The sequence below is a fragment of the Cynoglossus semilaevis genome, chromosome 14 (assembly GCF_000523025.1).
Source record: "Cynoglossus semilaevis isolate Cse_v1.0 chromosome 14, Cse_v1.0, whole genome shotgun sequence".
NCBI lineage: Eukaryota > Metazoa > Chordata > Actinopteri > Pleuronectiformes > Cynoglossidae > Cynoglossus > Cynoglossus semilaevis.
This window is the reverse complement of record NC_024320.1, coordinates 23,695,676-23,714,086: the sequence shown is the minus strand read 5'-3', so window position 1 is coordinate 23,714,086 and position 18,411 is coordinate 23,695,676. Positions and strand designations below refer to the sequence as shown.

The 18,411-nt window shown below is 42.5% G+C and overlaps 1 protein-coding gene across 3 annotated transcripts in view; it reads right to left on the bottom strand.

Moving 5' to 3' along the window:
• Positions 1–392: 392 nt before the first annotated feature.
• nacc2 (NACC family member 2) overlaps positions 393–18,411 on the bottom strand; it is a 41,867-nt gene continuing 23,848 nt past the window's right edge. Inside the window, exons 1-7 of one of the 3 annotated variants that reach the window (XM_008325944.3) lie at positions 14,179–14,642; positions 12,857–13,037; positions 11,974–12,750; positions 9,212–9,388; positions 6,426–6,531; positions 6,089–6,186; positions 393–6,010 (exon numbers count right to left, since the gene is read on the bottom strand). In XM_008325944.3, the coding sequence (XP_008324166.1) occupies positions 5,466–6,010; positions 6,089–6,186; positions 6,426–6,531; positions 9,212–9,388; positions 11,974–12,750; positions 12,857–12,968 (1,815 nt within the window). In that variant the 5' untranslated portion in view covers positions 12,969–13,037; positions 14,179–14,642 and the 3' untranslated portion in view covers positions 393–5,465. Of the gene's footprint in view, positions 6,011–6,088; positions 6,187–6,425; positions 6,532–9,211; positions 9,389–11,973; positions 12,751–12,856; positions 13,038–13,351; positions 13,784–14,178; positions 14,643–18,411 lie in introns of those variants that run through there. The other 2 variants (XM_025062153.1, XM_008325943.3) reach the window with 2 other exon arrangements.

Sequence of the window (18,411 nt, the reverse complement as noted above, 5' to 3'; positions counted from 1 at the left end):
GCCTAGGTCGACAAGTAGTTCGGAGAGCGATCAATGACCATCGATGTCCAACGATCGGCATCGAGTGCCAACAAATGCACATTATTATTATTATTATTATTATTATTATTATTATTATTATTATTATTATTATTATTATTATTATTATTATTGTTATTATTTTAAGTTTAAGTTACATAGTTCACCTTGTCCTACCTATTTTTTGTGTTGTTTAGCAGGAGATATTCGTCCAATATTTAAATCTACCTATAAACCTCAGTGGACTACTGAAAACAATTTGAATGTTCCAAGTACTTTTTCAGGATAGTCAAATAAACTGTGTCTGACAATAGACTGGAAATGATTAATTTTGAAGTAATAGAAGACCCAAAAAAGGAGAAGGCAGTGTAGTGGTGAAGTAAGGACTTTTATTAGAAAGCAGAATTTTTCTGTATTGCATTTAAAGAGATCACTTACTACACAACCCAAACTGGTGGTGGCAAATACCATGATGGGAATGAAACATAGATTCTTACGCAACATCAAAAGTGGCAACTTGCATTTTTGTTGTATATATTTCTGATGCTTGATTCATAAGGAGCATAAACATTTTTTTTTTTGTAACATAAAGCCATAACAACACCATAAACGTCCCATGTCTATTGGCCTGGTCCAGGCCTGGTTGATAGTCAAGAACATTGCCATGAGCAAAAGTGTAGATTTGCATGAAAGACTCCTGTTTTGACTGTTTTCCATCTAGAAGTCACCGATGAGCCCAAGACTCTGTGTTTAACCAGAGCTTCACAGATGACTGTATTGTCCACGACCATGTACAACGGCTCTGTTCACAAAAGCACCAAGGTATCAGTCAAATATCATTCAGTCCTTGTTGTGGAGACAAACACATTTGTGACAATAGAAGGCTGGAGTTAACATCGTATCGTCCCTCCACTCTGAGGAGACAGCGAGCAGAGACCAAAGCAAGCCGGAGAAAGACAAAGCAGTAGCAGAAGCACAGCGAGTCATGTCAGATCTCCCTTACTGCTCTTTGAGTCTCCTCCCTGTTCTGATTGTCAGCGCTCTGAACACATGGCTTTATAAGTTGCATTTCCCCCCGGATCTACCCAACCCTTCGTCAAGTTCTCTTTTCCTTTTTAATTTTTTATTTTATTTTTTAAAGTAGTTCTAAAGTGCTGGCATTGTCGAGGACACGGACATACGGTGTATACACACACTTCTAGTGCATTTTTCTTTTGAGTCTGCTCAAGGTTCAAATGCACACTCAACTTGGGTAGTTAGTCTACGTTTTCCACTCTGTTTCTATCAGGAGAGGTGAACATTCAGTTGAAGGCTGTGCGGGGTGTGCTGTGAAAATACAACCCCACTCGTTTCACAGAGTCCACAGTCTTTGTTTGCTAACAGTGACATTAGCTGTTCAGCATAAAATACATGGTGCATAAGGGTCAGAGGTTTCGTCGGGTTAGAACGATCGTTCTGGATGGCATGCAATTCATGATACAAGTGTCTCTTTTTGCATAAAAATGTACGCCTGTCAGGAGTCCACTCTGGAAATGACCAAAAACCACTGCTTTGGATTTTACCGTTCAATGAGGGTGAGCTGAGCACTGTGATAGTTAAGATATTAAATAATTTATTTGCAAAAATTATTTTTTTTAAATAGGATTTCATACTGTAAAATCCCATGGAAACTCTTCTATTGTGATTTACAGCGCCCCTACAGGTGGATGGCAAGCAAAAATCTGCCGATGAATATAAATGTTGTGAGGAAACTGCACTCAATGCAAAAAAACAAAAACAAAACAAAAACAAACAAAGAAAATCAGACAGAATTACTGTATATACAGGACTTATTCAGGACTTTTTCAGTCAGACACAGGAAACAGAGCTCATCCTCCCCAGGGTTAGCCATGACATTTCTAAGAAACTTTCAGTTTTAGTGCAACTTTGTTCCTGCTCACATTCACCCTGCACAACAAGGAACCCAAGCAAAAGGACAGCAAAAAAAAAAAAAAAAAAAAAATTAGTTTTTGTTTTTTGTTTTGCACTGATTTGCACCTAAGGTGACAAAGAGACAAAAGTGGACGGAATCATTGGAAAACGACTTAAATTTATACATTACATTACAAACTTGATTTCTGTGATTATTTCATTGTGATCATTTTATAAGCAGACTGACTTTAAAGTGTATTTTTGAAAACTGAATAAAATCTGATTCAATAGAAAGTCAATATAATAATATTATTAATAATAATAATAAAGTTAATATTTCAGGTGAACTTGCTCACTTACTCCCTTTAACAGTGACATGCTGTCAAATGCAAAGTGGCATTTTTTTTAATATATAATTTTACATCATGCAAGTTTTTGTTTTTTTTTAAGCCAATATTCATACTTTGTAGTAAAAAAATCTTTGATGTAAAAAATAAAACTCTGTCAGCTCGGATATTCTACCACAGTCCTGTTTTTCACTCCCCTGATATGAAGACACACATCATCACAACCACACACACAGTCACAATCTAAGGCACTGCTCCTCACCTCATTATTACTATGACACACTGTTGTACTCTTTACTACGTCAGTGTTTTTTTTTCCCGCTCTTTCATCAATTTGCTCTTACTTTAAGATTAAGACGAGTTTAAAAAAAGGTCTTAAGGCAAAAAAAAAACAAAACAAAAAACAAAGGCCTACTTTATAGTGCATGAAAATACTTAGAGAAAAATGACTTTTAATTTTAGGGGGATGGCAGTAATGTAATTATTGGAGAACGCTGTAGGCAAACACATCTGGGAAGACTCGCTTTAAAGGATGAAGTAAGAAGGGCATCAAGGCAGTGACTCTAACAAACAATAAAATGCCTTTAATAAGATGTATTTTTTTCTCTTAATAAATAAAAATATTAGTTTTTGAGACTTCAAGGGAACCTATAAAAACATTTTAGGACCTGTCAGTTTTAGGAATACATGTCTTTTAGACACAGATGACATTCTGTCTTGGGGAAACAGTGGAATAATAACAAGTAAAAAAAATAAAAAATTAAGTTTCTTAATGTTACAGAAACACTTCTTTATGTCTTATTTTGACAAATTTCACCGTCGCAAAAAAGCTGCAGAATTTGGTTCGACAATAAATATGTACGTATTTCTTTCTTAACGCGTCGAACCGATGTTCAATCATCAGTATTTAAAAAAGCATTTCGTTTTATTCAGTCAAAGTTCGTAGCACTCGTCACAGCGGTGCTTCAGTTTACATTCACTCATTCCCTCAGCCGTTTGGTCGCCTCCCTGTTTTATCAATAGCAGGTCACATTTTTATTAAATATTTTTAAAAAAAGAAAAGAAAAGGGGAAATTCTGTAAACGTTTCTTTATCATTATTACCTAGTGCAATCTCATCCCTGTGTTTTTCACAGGGCCTTTTTTTTGCAGCTTTAAAGCTTTTGAGCACATTACGTTTATTGTCTTTTTTTTTAACTTTGAGGTTGTTTTTTTTTAAATCAAATTCAAATGGTGCAAAAGTCAACATTTTTTGGAGTTTTAAATCACTTGTTAATGTGTTCTATTTTCTTTAAAAACATAATGGTTTCAAGGACATATTTGGGTTGCCATTTCCTCAATTTATATCTGATCTTGTGCTGCAGAGCAGAAAACCCCAGTAAAGTGAAGAAGACATAAAACAGTGCAGTTTTATATAAAACAAAGGAAAAAGAAGTACGGTCTGGACTGTCGCCTAGCACGAGGCAGAAAGGATAAAATGATTAAAAAATATATTTCTTTTTTAGATACAAATACAGGTTTAAGTTGCACTTTGACATTGCTTCATGGCATTCCCATCTGAAATTTTTGAGAAACAGTCAACATCAGAAAAAAAACAATTCTTCCAACCCTGAAAGAAACGCCAGAATCGAATAAATTATCAGGGAGATTTGGAGGCGGATTTCCACCTTTAGTACAATCATGTTTGGACAAACTCCTTAGTCTTCAACCTTTAACCTTTTTTTTGAGTGCAAATGCAATAAGCCAGCAGTAATAATTGCTCTCATACATTTTATTAAATAATTTACCCCCCGACAAACCCTCCCTACGACAAAAACCAGATGGAAGCAGGACCTGGTGCCAGTGACACCACCGCGGCGAGGTGAATCAGTGCTTCTCTCTGGCATCGACATGCACAACCACATGGCGTAGTACCACTCCGTCCGATGAGTCTCCTCTACCCGTGTGGTGACAGATACAAAGAAATAAAAACCCGACCGAGCGCAGTCGAGTTCAGAGTAACAATCGTGTCAGTCAGACAGAGGTCTGTGAGAACAGAGTTCAGTTGCGCAGTAATGGCATATCTTGAGGCAATAATAGCTGTTTTTGTTTTTTTGTTGTTTTTTAAAATTCAGATGCAGGTTTTGTGGCTTTCTTGTTGTCGTCGATCTCAGTATCGGTGTGTATCCGTTGGTTTGTATTCATGCACATAAGCTGGGATGTTAGTTCCTGTCCATGTCTGTCAGACAGACGTTTAGAGATTTCTATTTTGACTGTTGCTTTTTTTCTTTCTTATTTTTTTTTTTTTTTTTTGGATGGTGCATTTCCAATGCGTCGTTGCAGATATTAAAAGACTACTATCATCAGGTAGGAAATGTGCACGTGTATGTGTGGGATGTGTGCATCTCTATGTGTTGGAGGGGGTCAGGGGGTCATGGAGCAGACACAGGCGTCACATTGACAAACTCACTGCAAGGGAAAGGTCGTGACCAAAGGTCATGTGACTGATTAGTTGTTAGATACAGAGACGTCTTTTCTGAAATCAAAGTGTTTTCCTGATTAAAAGGAAAAATCAAATATTTATATCATCTCTGTGCTTGAATTTTATTTCTGTTTCATTTTCCCTCTGGTTAAAATGGGCTTCGCTTAATGATTAACCCTTAAAGCAGGGGGGTCCCAACCCCTGGTTTGGGGATCGGTGCCGGTCCGTAGGTCATTTGGTACCGGGCCGCAGTGGGACACAACAGGTCATTCAGACTCTGATACTAGCAGAAGAAAGTCTGAAAGAAAAGTTAATGATCCTGCCATGATGGTGCGGTATCACCGGTCCACAGTAACGGCTAAAACACCGGTCAATCGGTCCTTGGTACAACAAGGGTTGAGGACCATTCATTTAACAAATAATGAATTATCCAATAACACCATAAACAGCCACTCTGTGTCTGTTGACTTTGTACTAAATATTCCTCGTCACTACAACGTGTTGTAGAGATGCTAATGCAATGCCTGTGTCCACTTCAATCATCAGTGTGTGTGTGTGTGTGTGTGTACAAGCACACTGATGCGCATGCATGTGTGTGAAAAATCAGAGTTTTGTGCTGAAGATTCCTGTCAAGGAAGCACAGAGTAGGAGGAGGAAGAGGAGGATGAGAAAAAGGAGGAGTGCTGGATGGAGATGCGAGCCAAAGAGAGTGTGGCGTTGGATTAGCATTCACTGTCCGTTCACCCTCGGACCTTGTTCAAAACTTTCCACCTGCTGCTCCGGTGGCGTATGTCGGTCCCCACAGTTGCCCCCATCAGCCCCTGACGGCATCAACGTCGGCGCCCCCAGTGAACCATCAACGCCCTCCATCCCCGCTTCGTCCTCGTCTTCCTCGGGCTCTTCCTGGATGGCTCTCTCGCCTTCGCCCTCACCCTCTGCTCCGGCCGCCCCCGACCCCGGGCTGCCGTCTGTGAGCGCTGCATGAGTCCTCAGAGGGTCCTTACGATCTGGATACAACCTCTGCTCCAGGGTCTTGAAGTCCGGATCGAACGGGAGGGGCACCCCCGGTTGAGCGGCCCCCAGAGCCAGGCTCAGGCCCACGGCGGCGGCGCCCATGCCCATCCCTGCGCGGTAGACTTCCATGCCGTCAGGCAGCATGGACTTGATCTTGGGCAACCACCGCTTACGGACGCGCCGGGCGTTTGTGCACATGTCAGCAGCGATCACATTCATTTCACTCTCCTTGAAGTTAGGGTTGAAATTCTGACAGTAAACTGTGGGGAGAAAAATCACATTTTGTTTGTACTCGTTCGAAAAACGTGTAACAATTTTACAAAGTGACAAAAACGTACGTTTGACAGCGTTGAGGACCCTGCTGTCCAGAGGTTTCCTGCTGGGGTCACTGGTAGAAGAACGGATTCCTGTCCCACAGCTATTGGCCAAAGTGTTTCTGCAAGGACACACAGTGAACACCAGGAGGCAGTGTCAGCTTCAGGCACATGCATGAGGCGTACATGAGAACACACACACACACACACACACAGAACCGCAGAGCAGGACATGGCCACAGATGGAGTGTGAAAGTGAGTTGGTAACAACTGTGGTTCAGTTACAGTCACACACAGAACTCAGAGCAGTTTTTCTAAGACTGGACTCTAGCTGTGGCCCGTGGCCTCTCTCTGTACTCACCTATCAAAGAACGTGGCTAGCAGACGGCGAAGCAGGACTTTGTGTTTGATACCGGCACAAAGATGACAGTTCATCAGCTGGCCTCGAGTCATAAACACCTGCGTACCTGTAGTAGTAAGACAAAAACAAAACAAAAACAAACAGTGATTTGCTGATGAAGCTAAACGCGTTTCCAAGGCTCGAGCACTTTGTGTTTTTATAAGGTCTCCTGTTACAGTTGAGTTAGTCAGTTTCTACAGCGGCTTTGAACATCTCAAAGAATTAAAAGCCAACAGGCCGGGCTCAGGGCAGGCCAGTCAATAACATTTACTTTGGACATTTGGTCAAAGTTTTTCCCCATTTCTGAGGCTCTAGCTCAGGGGTCCTCAACGTGGGGCTCGGGGTCACCTAGTAGCCCCCGTGGACTACCTAAGATGCTGTTACTGTGCTTTTTGAATCAGTTCCACCTGCAATGATATTCAAATGTGTGCAGTGACAGTGATAAGAAGTGTCTACTACTGTATGTCCCAGAACTGATTATTATTACATTGTTCAGGAAGTCTGTATCAGACAAGTAGATCTTCGTAATTACTAAGTGCCCTTGAAGTAGCGCTCAATTTCAAAAAAGTTGGTGACCCCTGCTTTAGCTTCTCATGTTCTTGCTAAGTCACAGTTCAGTTCATTCCATTCTAGATGTTTCTAAAACATCCCCCAAAGACAATCACTAAAACCCCTGTGCTTTGTTGTGAGGAAGGTGTTCTTTGGGTCTCACATACCTTCTGTTTCTTTCTGCTAGGAAGGTGTTCTTTGGGTCTCACATACGGTACCTTCTGTTTCTTTCTGCGACGTACTGTAAGCAACAATCGCCAAGACGTTTTTGTTTTGTCTCAGCTTCCAGTACCTTCTGCTACCACGGTCTATAACATACAGTAGTACTTTGTATCCTCGTCATACATTTCTGCGTAGATCTGTGTTTCTAGTGTCAGTGTTGACACTAGTAGTTCACCAGGATTTAATCAAATCTCTTGATGGTTTTCTTTCAGTTTGCTTCTGTTTTGCTTCTGGATCGTTCTACATTTACTTAATTGTTTTTTTGTTTTTGTTTTTTGTGAACTGTTTGACCTTCATTATGGCTCCCAATCGAAGAATCCCTGCATTTTTCTTTTTGTTTAAAAAACAAATTTACTTAAATAAAGTAATGCTAAAGCTTGTATGCCAAATAAATATTTTTTTTAATTAAAATTCCTAAAACCTCAAAGCAAATACCTCAAAAATAATTCTTTACAGGAACTCAAAAAAGTGTCTCCCAACCTCACCTCTCACACAGATTTGACTTTACATCTTCACTTATAGAAACAACCAGAGTAAAGCCATTTCATTTGTATTCAACTCAGACTTCAAACCAGCTCCATTCTAATCAAATTAAAACCTACATGCAGGTAATTCATTCAGTTCCTCTCTGTAAAAGCACACTGACAATGAACTCCATCAACCTTAAATCCATTACATTTTTTTTGCTACACTCTACGTTACTTTAGCTACATGTTTCACAGTGTCTTAAAAAGCTCTGGTTGAACACCCTGAGAGCAGTAGAGCAATATATATTCTCCCACCCTCCGCGCTCCCCCCGTCCCCCCCCAGGGCAGTTTGGAACACTGCTGTCAAAAGCTTTTTTCTCCAAAGTGACTTCTGTCCATTTACTCTGCCACAAAGGTCTGACTGAACGACATAACAAAGATATCTGTCTTTCCCTGGCAGTTTTTCAGTGGCTCACTGAGTCTCTTTCATATTCACAAACGACACCAGTCAAACGCCATGGATAAGGTGAACCATTACCTGCTCACTGTTATTTTAAAAACTATTGCTTTTTCCAGAGAACTGCACCGACCGTCCAATCGCATCAGTTTGACCTCAAATGACTGTGACGTCTCTGCACGGATGGAAACAATGAAAATGACTTGGTCAGCATCGTGTGATGAACGTTCCTGACACCCGACAGTGTTTGTGTTTATGTATGTGAGTGAACTGATGCTAATGCTGCAGCCAATGTCTGTGGACTCACTTTGTATGGAAACCGACCTGTAGTTTGATATATTTGTTATGAGTAGAACCTTAGGGTTGCCAGTTGAATTCCAGGTAAAACAATTAACTTCTATCTACCCAGCATTTGAAGTTAATTGTGTTAATCCAATCCACCAAACCAACCAATCCAGCCCACAACTGGATTCCAAAATGGTGATGATAAACAAGAAAATGTTGTGTAGTCGCCTATCAGTAACCCCCACCATTAATGACTTTTTTTTTTTTTTGAGTGTCTGCCCCCCCCATGATGTCGGTTGAAAAACAAAAATTCGGGCCCCCACTTTACTGAATAATTAATCCACTTATTTATCAGTTCATTTTTTAGCATCGAAGACCTTAGACGTCGAACAAACGGCACATGGGCCAAAACCGGCCTGCTGGGCTGGGGGGCTCAATACCCGTTCGAAAATTGGTGACCCCTGTCTTACACTATCGTTAGGGTGCTAGTTAGGTTCAGAGGAAAAATATAATATTTAAATATTTAAGTACAGTGGAACCTCGAGATACAAGCTCGGTCCTGGAACAGATTATGCTCGTATCTCGAGGTTCCACTGTATAAAGATATTTTTTAATTATCCATAGTAGAACAATTAGACCAAAGATGGATTTTTTTTTTCCCGAAATCACTGCCATAAGTAGTGATTCTGTGACACTCCTATATGCTGACGATGTCTTCTTTATGTTTGAATTAATTCAAATGCAAAGCATAGAGAATGTGAGCCTACCGGCAACCAATTCCAGCTTCTCTCCTGGGTCCCCCTCCGTGTAGAGCTTAGGGTGGCAGCGGTACCCTATCTGGCTGATGAGGCTAGCAGGCAGGGCCACCAGATCCCTACGGATCAGGACACAGTTGCGGTTCTCCAGAGCCAAGGGCAATGTTGCCATTTCTGCCTTGTCCTGGACTACGGAGAAAGGCAAGAACAGAAAAGTTGAGGCAAGGGTTTGAAAAGCAAAGAAGCCAATTCTCTTTTTTAAACAGGAAAACAGTTAAATATGAATTGGAACCAAAACCTCCCTCCGTCCCCCGTCTATAGAGAGACTGCGACATTAAATTAGCCAAGCAGGCTGCTGTAATCTCATACAAGATTGCTGTGTTTCATAAATGTTTCAGAGCATTGCAGATGTATCCCAGTTAAGTCGTGATGCCGCATCAGCAACTTGGATTTTGGAAGGGGACGAGTGCAGGAACGGCTGTGGACTTCGTGTTCACAAAAGTGCTTCCCTTAACCTCTAAAAAGGACATGGGAGAGCACACACACACACACACACACTCTGTACAGTAGATGCCGCCGCCGTGAACCCTTCTCAAATATCCCACAATGTCACCCTGGGGTGGTCGGAACGATGGCAGATCGAGTGGATTTCATAAATATCTGAAACCCTAGAATTTAAAAAAGCCCTGCGACGCCTCGGAGCTCTGGGGTACGAACAGAGATGCCATGTGTGCGTTTGATGTGCGTTTGATGTGTGTTCACGTGCGCGCCGTCACACGGCATGTGCGGTGCAAATCTCCTCTGAAGAGAACATAACACTCCCTGCCTTTATGGGCAAACGTATCACAATATTAGAGCTCAGCTTTTGTAACTGTGATACTCGAAGTGTGTTGTCGGTCACGATGTTCTCCAATCATAACTCGATAAAGCTATCTTTAAGCTGAGAGAGCCCACACACACACACACACACACATTTTGGAAGCACAACATCCTGCTTATAAAAAGCAAAATATTTATTAAAATAAAAGAAAAATGTAACTGAATGAAATTAATGTGCTTAAATTTTTTTTTTTTTTTAATACATAATAAGTCTGCCAGACTTTCATTTATAGTCTCACAAGTTCTACTTTGGATTTCCCTGAAATCTTTATCCTGTTGAAGCGAAGGGCAATAGAGAAAGAAACAGTCACTAGGAAAATAAACCTGATTCTATGAATGGTCTTCATAGATTGGGTTGATTGAACCAATATTTTGTATTATTTTTAAAGAAAAACAACTAATGAATGGACTTCAGAGCTAAGGAAGCAACAGAATAAAATATCCTTGAGTTAGTTGTGAATAAAAAATAGGTTCTATTAGTTTTTGACGAAAAGAAATCATGACACACTGGCTTTTGTCAAATTCTAGTGTTTTTATATGAACATGAAAAGAAACAAAAGGAAAGAATTTGTCAAAACTATAAACTAAAATGTCTAGTGTGATAATTCTGCCACTAAATTGTTTTTATTGAAAAGGCAAAATAATGTGTGTTCTAAGTGACTGACCTTTTTAAAAAACTCCCTAAAAGTTACAGAGGGCAACTCCCATGAGCAACACTCCCACAATGACCCAGGTCAAGGGATGAACAGACAATATCGGTATTATCGGCCAACCGATATCATCTATGTCTGATATTAGCATAAATGTAATGTAATATCGGTAAGAATCATTAACGTTTTTTCCTCCGATAATGAAAACCCGATAACACAATGTCCAGGTGATGTGACCTAAAAATAGTTTTGAATTGAAAGTGAATTATTGTCACTGTGACACAGAACACCAGTATTGGTTGATAGCGGAATCGGAAATTACATTTTTGGACAATATAGGCATATCGAACATCGGCAAAATGTACTACTCTGGCGGTTAGCACCCCTGCATCGGAAGTGGAGCACAGATAGTCCAGGGTTCGATTCCCAAGAGGAACCGCATACTTAGCGCCTCCTAGGGGCAGCCTGTTGAAGCAGATCTGCCATTAACATGTCATGAACTTTTTGAGGAAGTTTCATTGGATTTCGGACGGCCAATAATCTTTCTGTCATCTTGGCTCCGTTAACGTAGCGTAGCTGTGATGTGCTCCACTGTCCTGCCTACAGTCCAGGTCTGTCTCCTATTGAAAATGTTAAGTGCATGACCGAATGACATCCAGACAACTCTGGACCACGGACCAATGAGCAGCTAGAGACTAGTATTCAGTAAGATTGGGCTGTAATCATTTCCTGTTGCAAAACTGCAAAAGTTACTGTCCCAACTGCCCGAACAACTGCAAAACCCCACATGTGACCAAGCGGTGAACTGTTGAACTTTACTGGAGAATGCATTCACTTCTTTATCAGTTCATTTTTAAGCATCGAAGATCTTAGACCAGGGGTGTCAAACATACAGCACGTGTGTTTAAATCCAGCCTGTTTGGTAGATTTTAAAAGGAAAAAAAAAAAAAAGCACGAATATTTCATGTTAGCGATGTTTCACCTAGTTAGATTGAATTAAATATGAATATTTTCTAAAATACTGGATTAATACTTTTTCCGCAAAAACAAAGGGGAAAAACATGGACTTATTGTTATTTACAGGTAATTATGTTATGATTGTACTGGTCCGGATGTATGTGACCCCTGAACCAAAGTGAGTTTGACACCACTGCCTTAGACCCCGTCTAGTCAAAATGTATAATTCAATTAAATGTAACTATTTAGTGAATAAACAAGGTTTTTAAATCCATGTAACACACTTACTCCCGTAGGGGTTCGCTGAGCGTCCGTAGAGATGAGTGTAGGCGTCCTCTGTGATTCCATCATACGGCTCTTCTTCAAACTCCTCATCCTCGTTCTGATAAGACGTTGGACTGTCAGTAGTGGGCAGACTGGCTGCTCCAGGACTGGACCTTTCAACTCCTCCTCCTCCACCTCCACCCCCTCCTGCTCCAACTCCATTGGGTCCTTGGAGGTGATAAGGAGGCAGACCAGGGACTGGAGTTCCTCCAGCCGTTGTGTAGAACAGCGACCCAGCTCTGCTCAACCGACTGCCCAACTCTGAAGATGAAATCTTAGTTTGTGTCGAGGGTATCGTCAGGGGCGTGGGCTCGCCGACTTCTAGTTTAATCTTGCGCGGTGGCAGAAGTAGAGATGTTGACCAGCCTTGGGTTCCCAGCAGGGCGGCGACTGCGAGGCCATTACCGTTGTTGGACGGACTCTGTGGTTCGGATCCTGTTTCCTCCAGGGACCCTGCCGTTTGTGAGTCACAGTGAGGTGAGTTGGCTTTGAACATTAGGTCCATGCCTCTTTCGACTATATGCTGAATTTGGAGGTAGCCTGCCGTGTACATGACCACCAGCTGTTCACTGGCTGCCATTGTTAGCTTCCCTGTGTAGCAGAAACTGAGGATCTGTTCGAAACAAGCAGGAGTGACTGAGGACGGCAACTCGAACTCTGTCTTGGTGGAGCTACTGAAGAGGTCGCGAAAGTAAAGGCTGCTGGCAGCCAACACCGCCCGGTGGGCTTTGAATGCCTGACCTGGATGTTGGGCACAGCACAGAGCAGAGAAAAAAGTTGAGAGAGAAAATCATTAAAAAAAAAAAAAAAGAAAATTAATCTAAGAAAACGCTCGTTTCCTGCTCACCTTTGACCAGGATGGACACATCGCAGTAATGTCCCAGCAGGCGCTGCTCGTTCAGAGAGCCTAAAACCGTGGCCCCAAAGTTTGGTATCTCCACATGGAGCAGCTGGGACATGATGGCCGAGAGGAAGGGGAAGATGAGGCTTCAGATATTCAGTACGAACTCTGCCAGCGGGAGAGGCATCTGAAACCAAAGAGGGAACGACATTGGAGTAAAAGAAGAGAGTGGTGAAGTGAGAAGAAATAAATTTGTATTTATTTCTAAGGAGCAAATAAGAAAAAAAAAAAGAAAAAGGTGAGAAAATGAATACAGTTGAGGGTGAGGTGCGAGATGTGTGTGTGAACGGGAGATGGATGTGTATGCAGAGATGGTGGGTGAGAGATTAGAGGGAAGGAAAGAGAGAAAGGAGGAGTGGAGTCAGTAGAGAAGAAAAAAAAAACAAAAACCAAATACAATGCCAATACAGTTGTACTGTACATGAGAGCCTTGTGAAATACCTAAACACTGTGTCGTTTTTATTGCTTCTAAATTCCAGGAAGACTTCCAGGACTCAGACCATGCATCGCTCACACTCACACTCACACTCCTGTGCGTCAGTCATCGCGACTTTCAACTTTCTAACCTCCATCTCAGTCTCAGGAAACCATTGGACAATCATGTCACATGTCCACACCTTCTGGACGTCTATGTCAACATTCGGGGGTTCTCTGAAGAACACGACCGTCCAATCTGACATCAACTGCGGCAGCGCCCTGAACTCTGCACTTCTCAGTAACATATTTTCACCTCCTGTCCTTCCCTGAACCTTGTGTCATTGTTTTTTTTACCCCGCCAACCCCCACACACACCCGCACATATACATATACACACACAAGTTTCACTATTGAGAAATCCTGCAGACCAGTTTCCAGGAACACAAACTGAAAAAAGTCACCGCCTCTCTCTCACTCTCTCACTCACTCTCTCCCTCTCTCTCTCTTTCACTCACTCACTCACTCACTCACACACACACTCTCTTTCTTTCTCTCCCTGGTACACACACACACACACACACTTCACAGACTCCATACAGAATGATATGTACTTTGGCTCACTTTTTAAAAACGTGTGCATGCATGAACACAGAGAGCAGAGCTGCAGAGGGAAATGACTGTGTACTCTGGCATGCAAGCACTCACCTGGAGGAACTCGTACCAGCAGCAGACTGTCCCCTGCAAACAGTCTCTCCCTCTCTCTCTCTCTCTCACTCACTCATTCACACTGAAAGAAGAAGAAGAAGAAGAAGAAGAAGAGAAAAAAAAGTGTTTTGCCAGACAGTTCTGACCTGTGTGAGAGGCAGTCCTTTGGTGGAGACACACACAAACACATCGGCAGCAGCAGCAGCGGCGGCATTCAGAACCAGGACAGCCCCCGAAGTGCAGTTAGCAGATGACGGGGGGACGGAGGGGACGGGGGGGACGGAGGGGAGCGAGAGTTTTCTGATGTGCTCTGTCTGGGCTGCCTCTCTTTTCTTTTCTGTTTTTTTTTTTTTCCACTTAAAGTGTCATTCTCACTGTTTTAAAGATGATTCTCTCTGCTTGTCTGAGGGACTTTTCTCCCCGTCCGTTCGTCTGTCTCTCTGTCTGTCTCTCTGTCTGTCTCTCTGTCTGTCTCTACCCTGCATCTATCCCTCTCTCCTCCAAAGCTCCCTCTCTGCTCCCTGTCTGTGCTCAAAGCCTCCCTTTACCTCCCTGTCATTATCTTCCCCTCTGTTTCTCTCCCCTCTCTCTCTCTCTCTCTCTCTCTCTATTCTCTAAGGGCTGGATTCAACAAGTGCTGTTGTAGAGAGAGGGAGAAGGAGAGAGAGAGATAAAGAGCATGAAGGGAGAGAGAGAGAGAGAGAGAGAGAGGGAGAGCAGAGCGAATCAATGATGAAAGGAGTGGGAGGCTGAGTGTGTACGTGCGTGTGTCTGCGCGTGCGTCTGATCAATGCAGTATCTATACGTCGCAGGGAGTGGGAGGGAGAGAAAAACACAGGCTACAGTTACAGACGGAGACAGAGACTGGGCAGAGCTACAGAGGGAGGGAGGGAGGGAGGGAAAGGCGAGGGGAGGGAGGACAGGAGATGAGGGAGGGGAGAGTTGAGACAGAGAGAAAGTCATTTGAGGACAGTACGAGCAGAGAAAGACAATTAGGTTGAAGCAACTTCTGCCACTTGCCCCTGGACACAGTTATAGCTATACGGTCGCACACAAAGAGGAGCATGACTAAGACAATGGAGAAATGAAAACAGCTCTCGGAGCGCCACGCTCCACCGTCAATTAATTAGACAATAAATGGCGAAACTTCTTAAATCCCCGTTTGACGCAAGCCCAGGGAGAATGCGTCAGTGCTCCCCGTCGCAAAGCAAACTTTCACTAACTTGGAAGACATCATGTATACAATGCAGTCATCCTCTAATCCTTCGGATTTGAGAATTAAAAAGGTTAATCAAAAAAATCAATCATCAGTCATTTTGCGAGGCAGTTCCCATTTTCTTCAATTTCAAACGGTGGTTTTTTTTTGTTTTTTTTTCTAAAAAAAAAAAATTTGGTTTTTACTCTCAGGCAAGTGTTGTGTGTTTTCTCTGAATCATGCGAGCACCTCGCTGCCAAACACCTACACAGCAGCAGAGAGAAGCACTGTCTTCATGGAAGGCACATTTGTATTTCTACATTGAATTGATAAATTGAATGATTAATTTACACCTCCGCGTTAGCGGCTGGGCTTATTCCGCTGGTATTTCTGTGTTTTTATGTCGGCACTCCGTTTCTTCTGGCCTGGCGTGCGGAGCGCTCTGCTGAAAATCTAACTTGATGTGAATGATAGAGGAAGAGAGCCAGATGCCACAGCCTGTGACAGGGAAGTGGAGACAAAAGGAAAGTAGTGAGCTAAGAGGATCACTTCCAGAAAGATCTGAGTGGGAGGACAAGATTAGCAAACTGTTACGGAAAACACGTAGGCGCCCGTCAAACCGTATGTGTGTACATATGACGAAACCCAATGTACACTTCACACAAACAGTTTCTTCAGTGACCCCCCGCCCCCTTTGATCAAGACCCCCCCCCCCGCCCCCCTCCAAGTGGACACATTCACAGCTATTGATGGAAATTCCCATGAAACTTCATTGGTGGTTCTCAATTATTTTCTGTCATGCCCCCCCTTGGGGACAGAAATGTTTTTACGCCCTCACCCAACCCACACTCCCATCCTACCCCCACCCCCGTTAATTGAAATACTATTGCGACCCTCATAACATGTATATTTTTATCTGTACAAACCGCTGTATGAGTTGCTGCCCCCTAGTGACCGGAGGCCTGTTGTCATTCAAGCATTACAGCAGTGGTACACTTATGTCCAGCATGCCATATTCCACTGGAAGCCCGTCTCGCTCCCCCCCACTCCCCCGGCACCTCACTGCGTCCCCCACAGGGGCCCGCCCCACTGTTTGAGAAATACTGATTTAAAACAATGTGATTGATACAAAACTGAACTGATAAAAAACAAAAACAAAATATTGGCACTCAAAACTTGTTGACCTTTATATGCCCCCAAGCGGGACACGCCCCACTCTTTAGGAACCAGTGCAGATATTATTTATTATTTCTTCAACGGTTCTCATAAAACTAAAACCTATAGTTTGGTCAACTTGAAACAGAAACCGGAAAATATTCAGAGGGTTTAAAATCAGTTTGTAAAACAAAAACAAATATAGTTTTGAGATTAGCATCCATCGCAGGCCCGGCTCTAGCTAACGACTAGTCGACTGTTGTGCTTCAATGTGTGAAAACTGTAGTCTGTTGATTTAGAACAGGAGTTTTTCATTAACGATTCCTCTGCGTATTCACAGCAGCTGATGTGGTGAAAAGATTCAGAGACTGAAAGACAAACAACAAACAACAGACGCGTGTTCTGCTGTCACATGAGTCTGTTCCGTCTTGTTATCAGGAAAATCTGATGCTGAATTCTACGTGTCAAAGATGCAAAAGACAAGATGGTGGTCTAAAAAAATCATGTGATTAAGATTGAACGGTAGAAATGACTTATGTCCGGTGTGGAGACGTCTTTGGTCGTGGCTCTAAAACGATGGCCTTACAGTCCACCGTGAGATGCGTTCAAAGTCGCACGTTGTTAGCGTCTTGTGACCAAAGATAAACTGAGATAAAATTTTAGCGGTGTCAGAAATTTAGGATGTCTACCATTCAGCCAATAGAAATGCGGCAAGAAATTAAGCAATGGACTCCGCGACAGCCGAGCTGAACTCAAACAAATGTATGGTTTCGGTTTCTCTCGAATGGTTTTGGTAACTACGGTGGTGCAGATGGAGGACGTTCGCTAATGAGATTCAGTAAATGGTCATCGTCGTACCAAAATTATTGAGTGTGTCAAGTGGTGGTCTTATAAGATCGTTAAAATCGCAAGCAGATGTTTCGGCTTCAGTTCAGTGCCGTGGTTTTTAGATGTGTTTTCTAAGAAATGATGTTTGTTTATTAGTTGGTTCGATGACGCTGACGTTGGCCTGCCTGCAGTCCAGATGTGTTTGTAAAAAATCATGGAGGATTGACTGAAAAAACTGGCGGGATTTCATTTGTAGCCATAGAAAAAAAAATATCATCCATCTCAAAATGATAAAAAAAAATGAAGTTAAAAAATTGTAATTACATTAAAAACCTGATGTGACCCAGTGGTAAACCCTGTCCTAACTTTCCAAGTTGGTACAGAGTTAGGAACTCCAGTTTAAGTACATGACCAATTAACAGATTGCAGTTTTTACTGCATTTTTTTTAACTCTTTAGAACCAGAACCAACTTTTCTATAAAGTGGGTTTATAGGACAATTCTATTTCTCCAACGCAAGAATTCTGGTGAATGATTTTTTACCCCAGAAGAGAGTGAACATCTTTGGTGCAGGGAATTATTATATTTTTCATGAGGGCTTTAAGAGAGCGTTGATACACATTGCACTCCTTTCCTTTTTTCTTTTTTTTTTCCCTCTTCACCAGACAGACCTCAAGTCAAGAAAAAAAAAAAAAAGTTGTGCTGAACTGAGCAAACTTTTACTTTTCAGTCGCACCGGAAATATGAAAGGGAGGATATCACAAAGCCCTGAATGCACTGAGTCAGAGTTTGGGTTTTATAGAGAGCTCTGCTCCAGCAGAGTGATATCTGCACGGCACATACACTGAACACACGAGCGCGCGCGCGCCCACAAACGCAGCAGTGTCACAAAGAAAAACGCACAAACACGGACGAAGCGCGGCGTCTGTTGTTTGCCTGTCCCTCTCTGAACCTGTCACACTGTTTGTCCACCTCTGCGTCCATCAGTCACCACCGCCGGTGTCCTGTCCTCCCCTCTCTCTCTCTCTCTCTCTCTCTCTCTCTCTCTCTCCTGTCTCCTTGTTCTCTATCCGTTCCGCCCTGCATACCACGTACCCACTGTCTCTCTGCCAATTAATGCACACAGCGCTGCATTGCAGTGAGGTTGGCGCGTGCCACAGCAGCAAAGAACAGTACAGAGTCTACAGACATGCATGTACGTG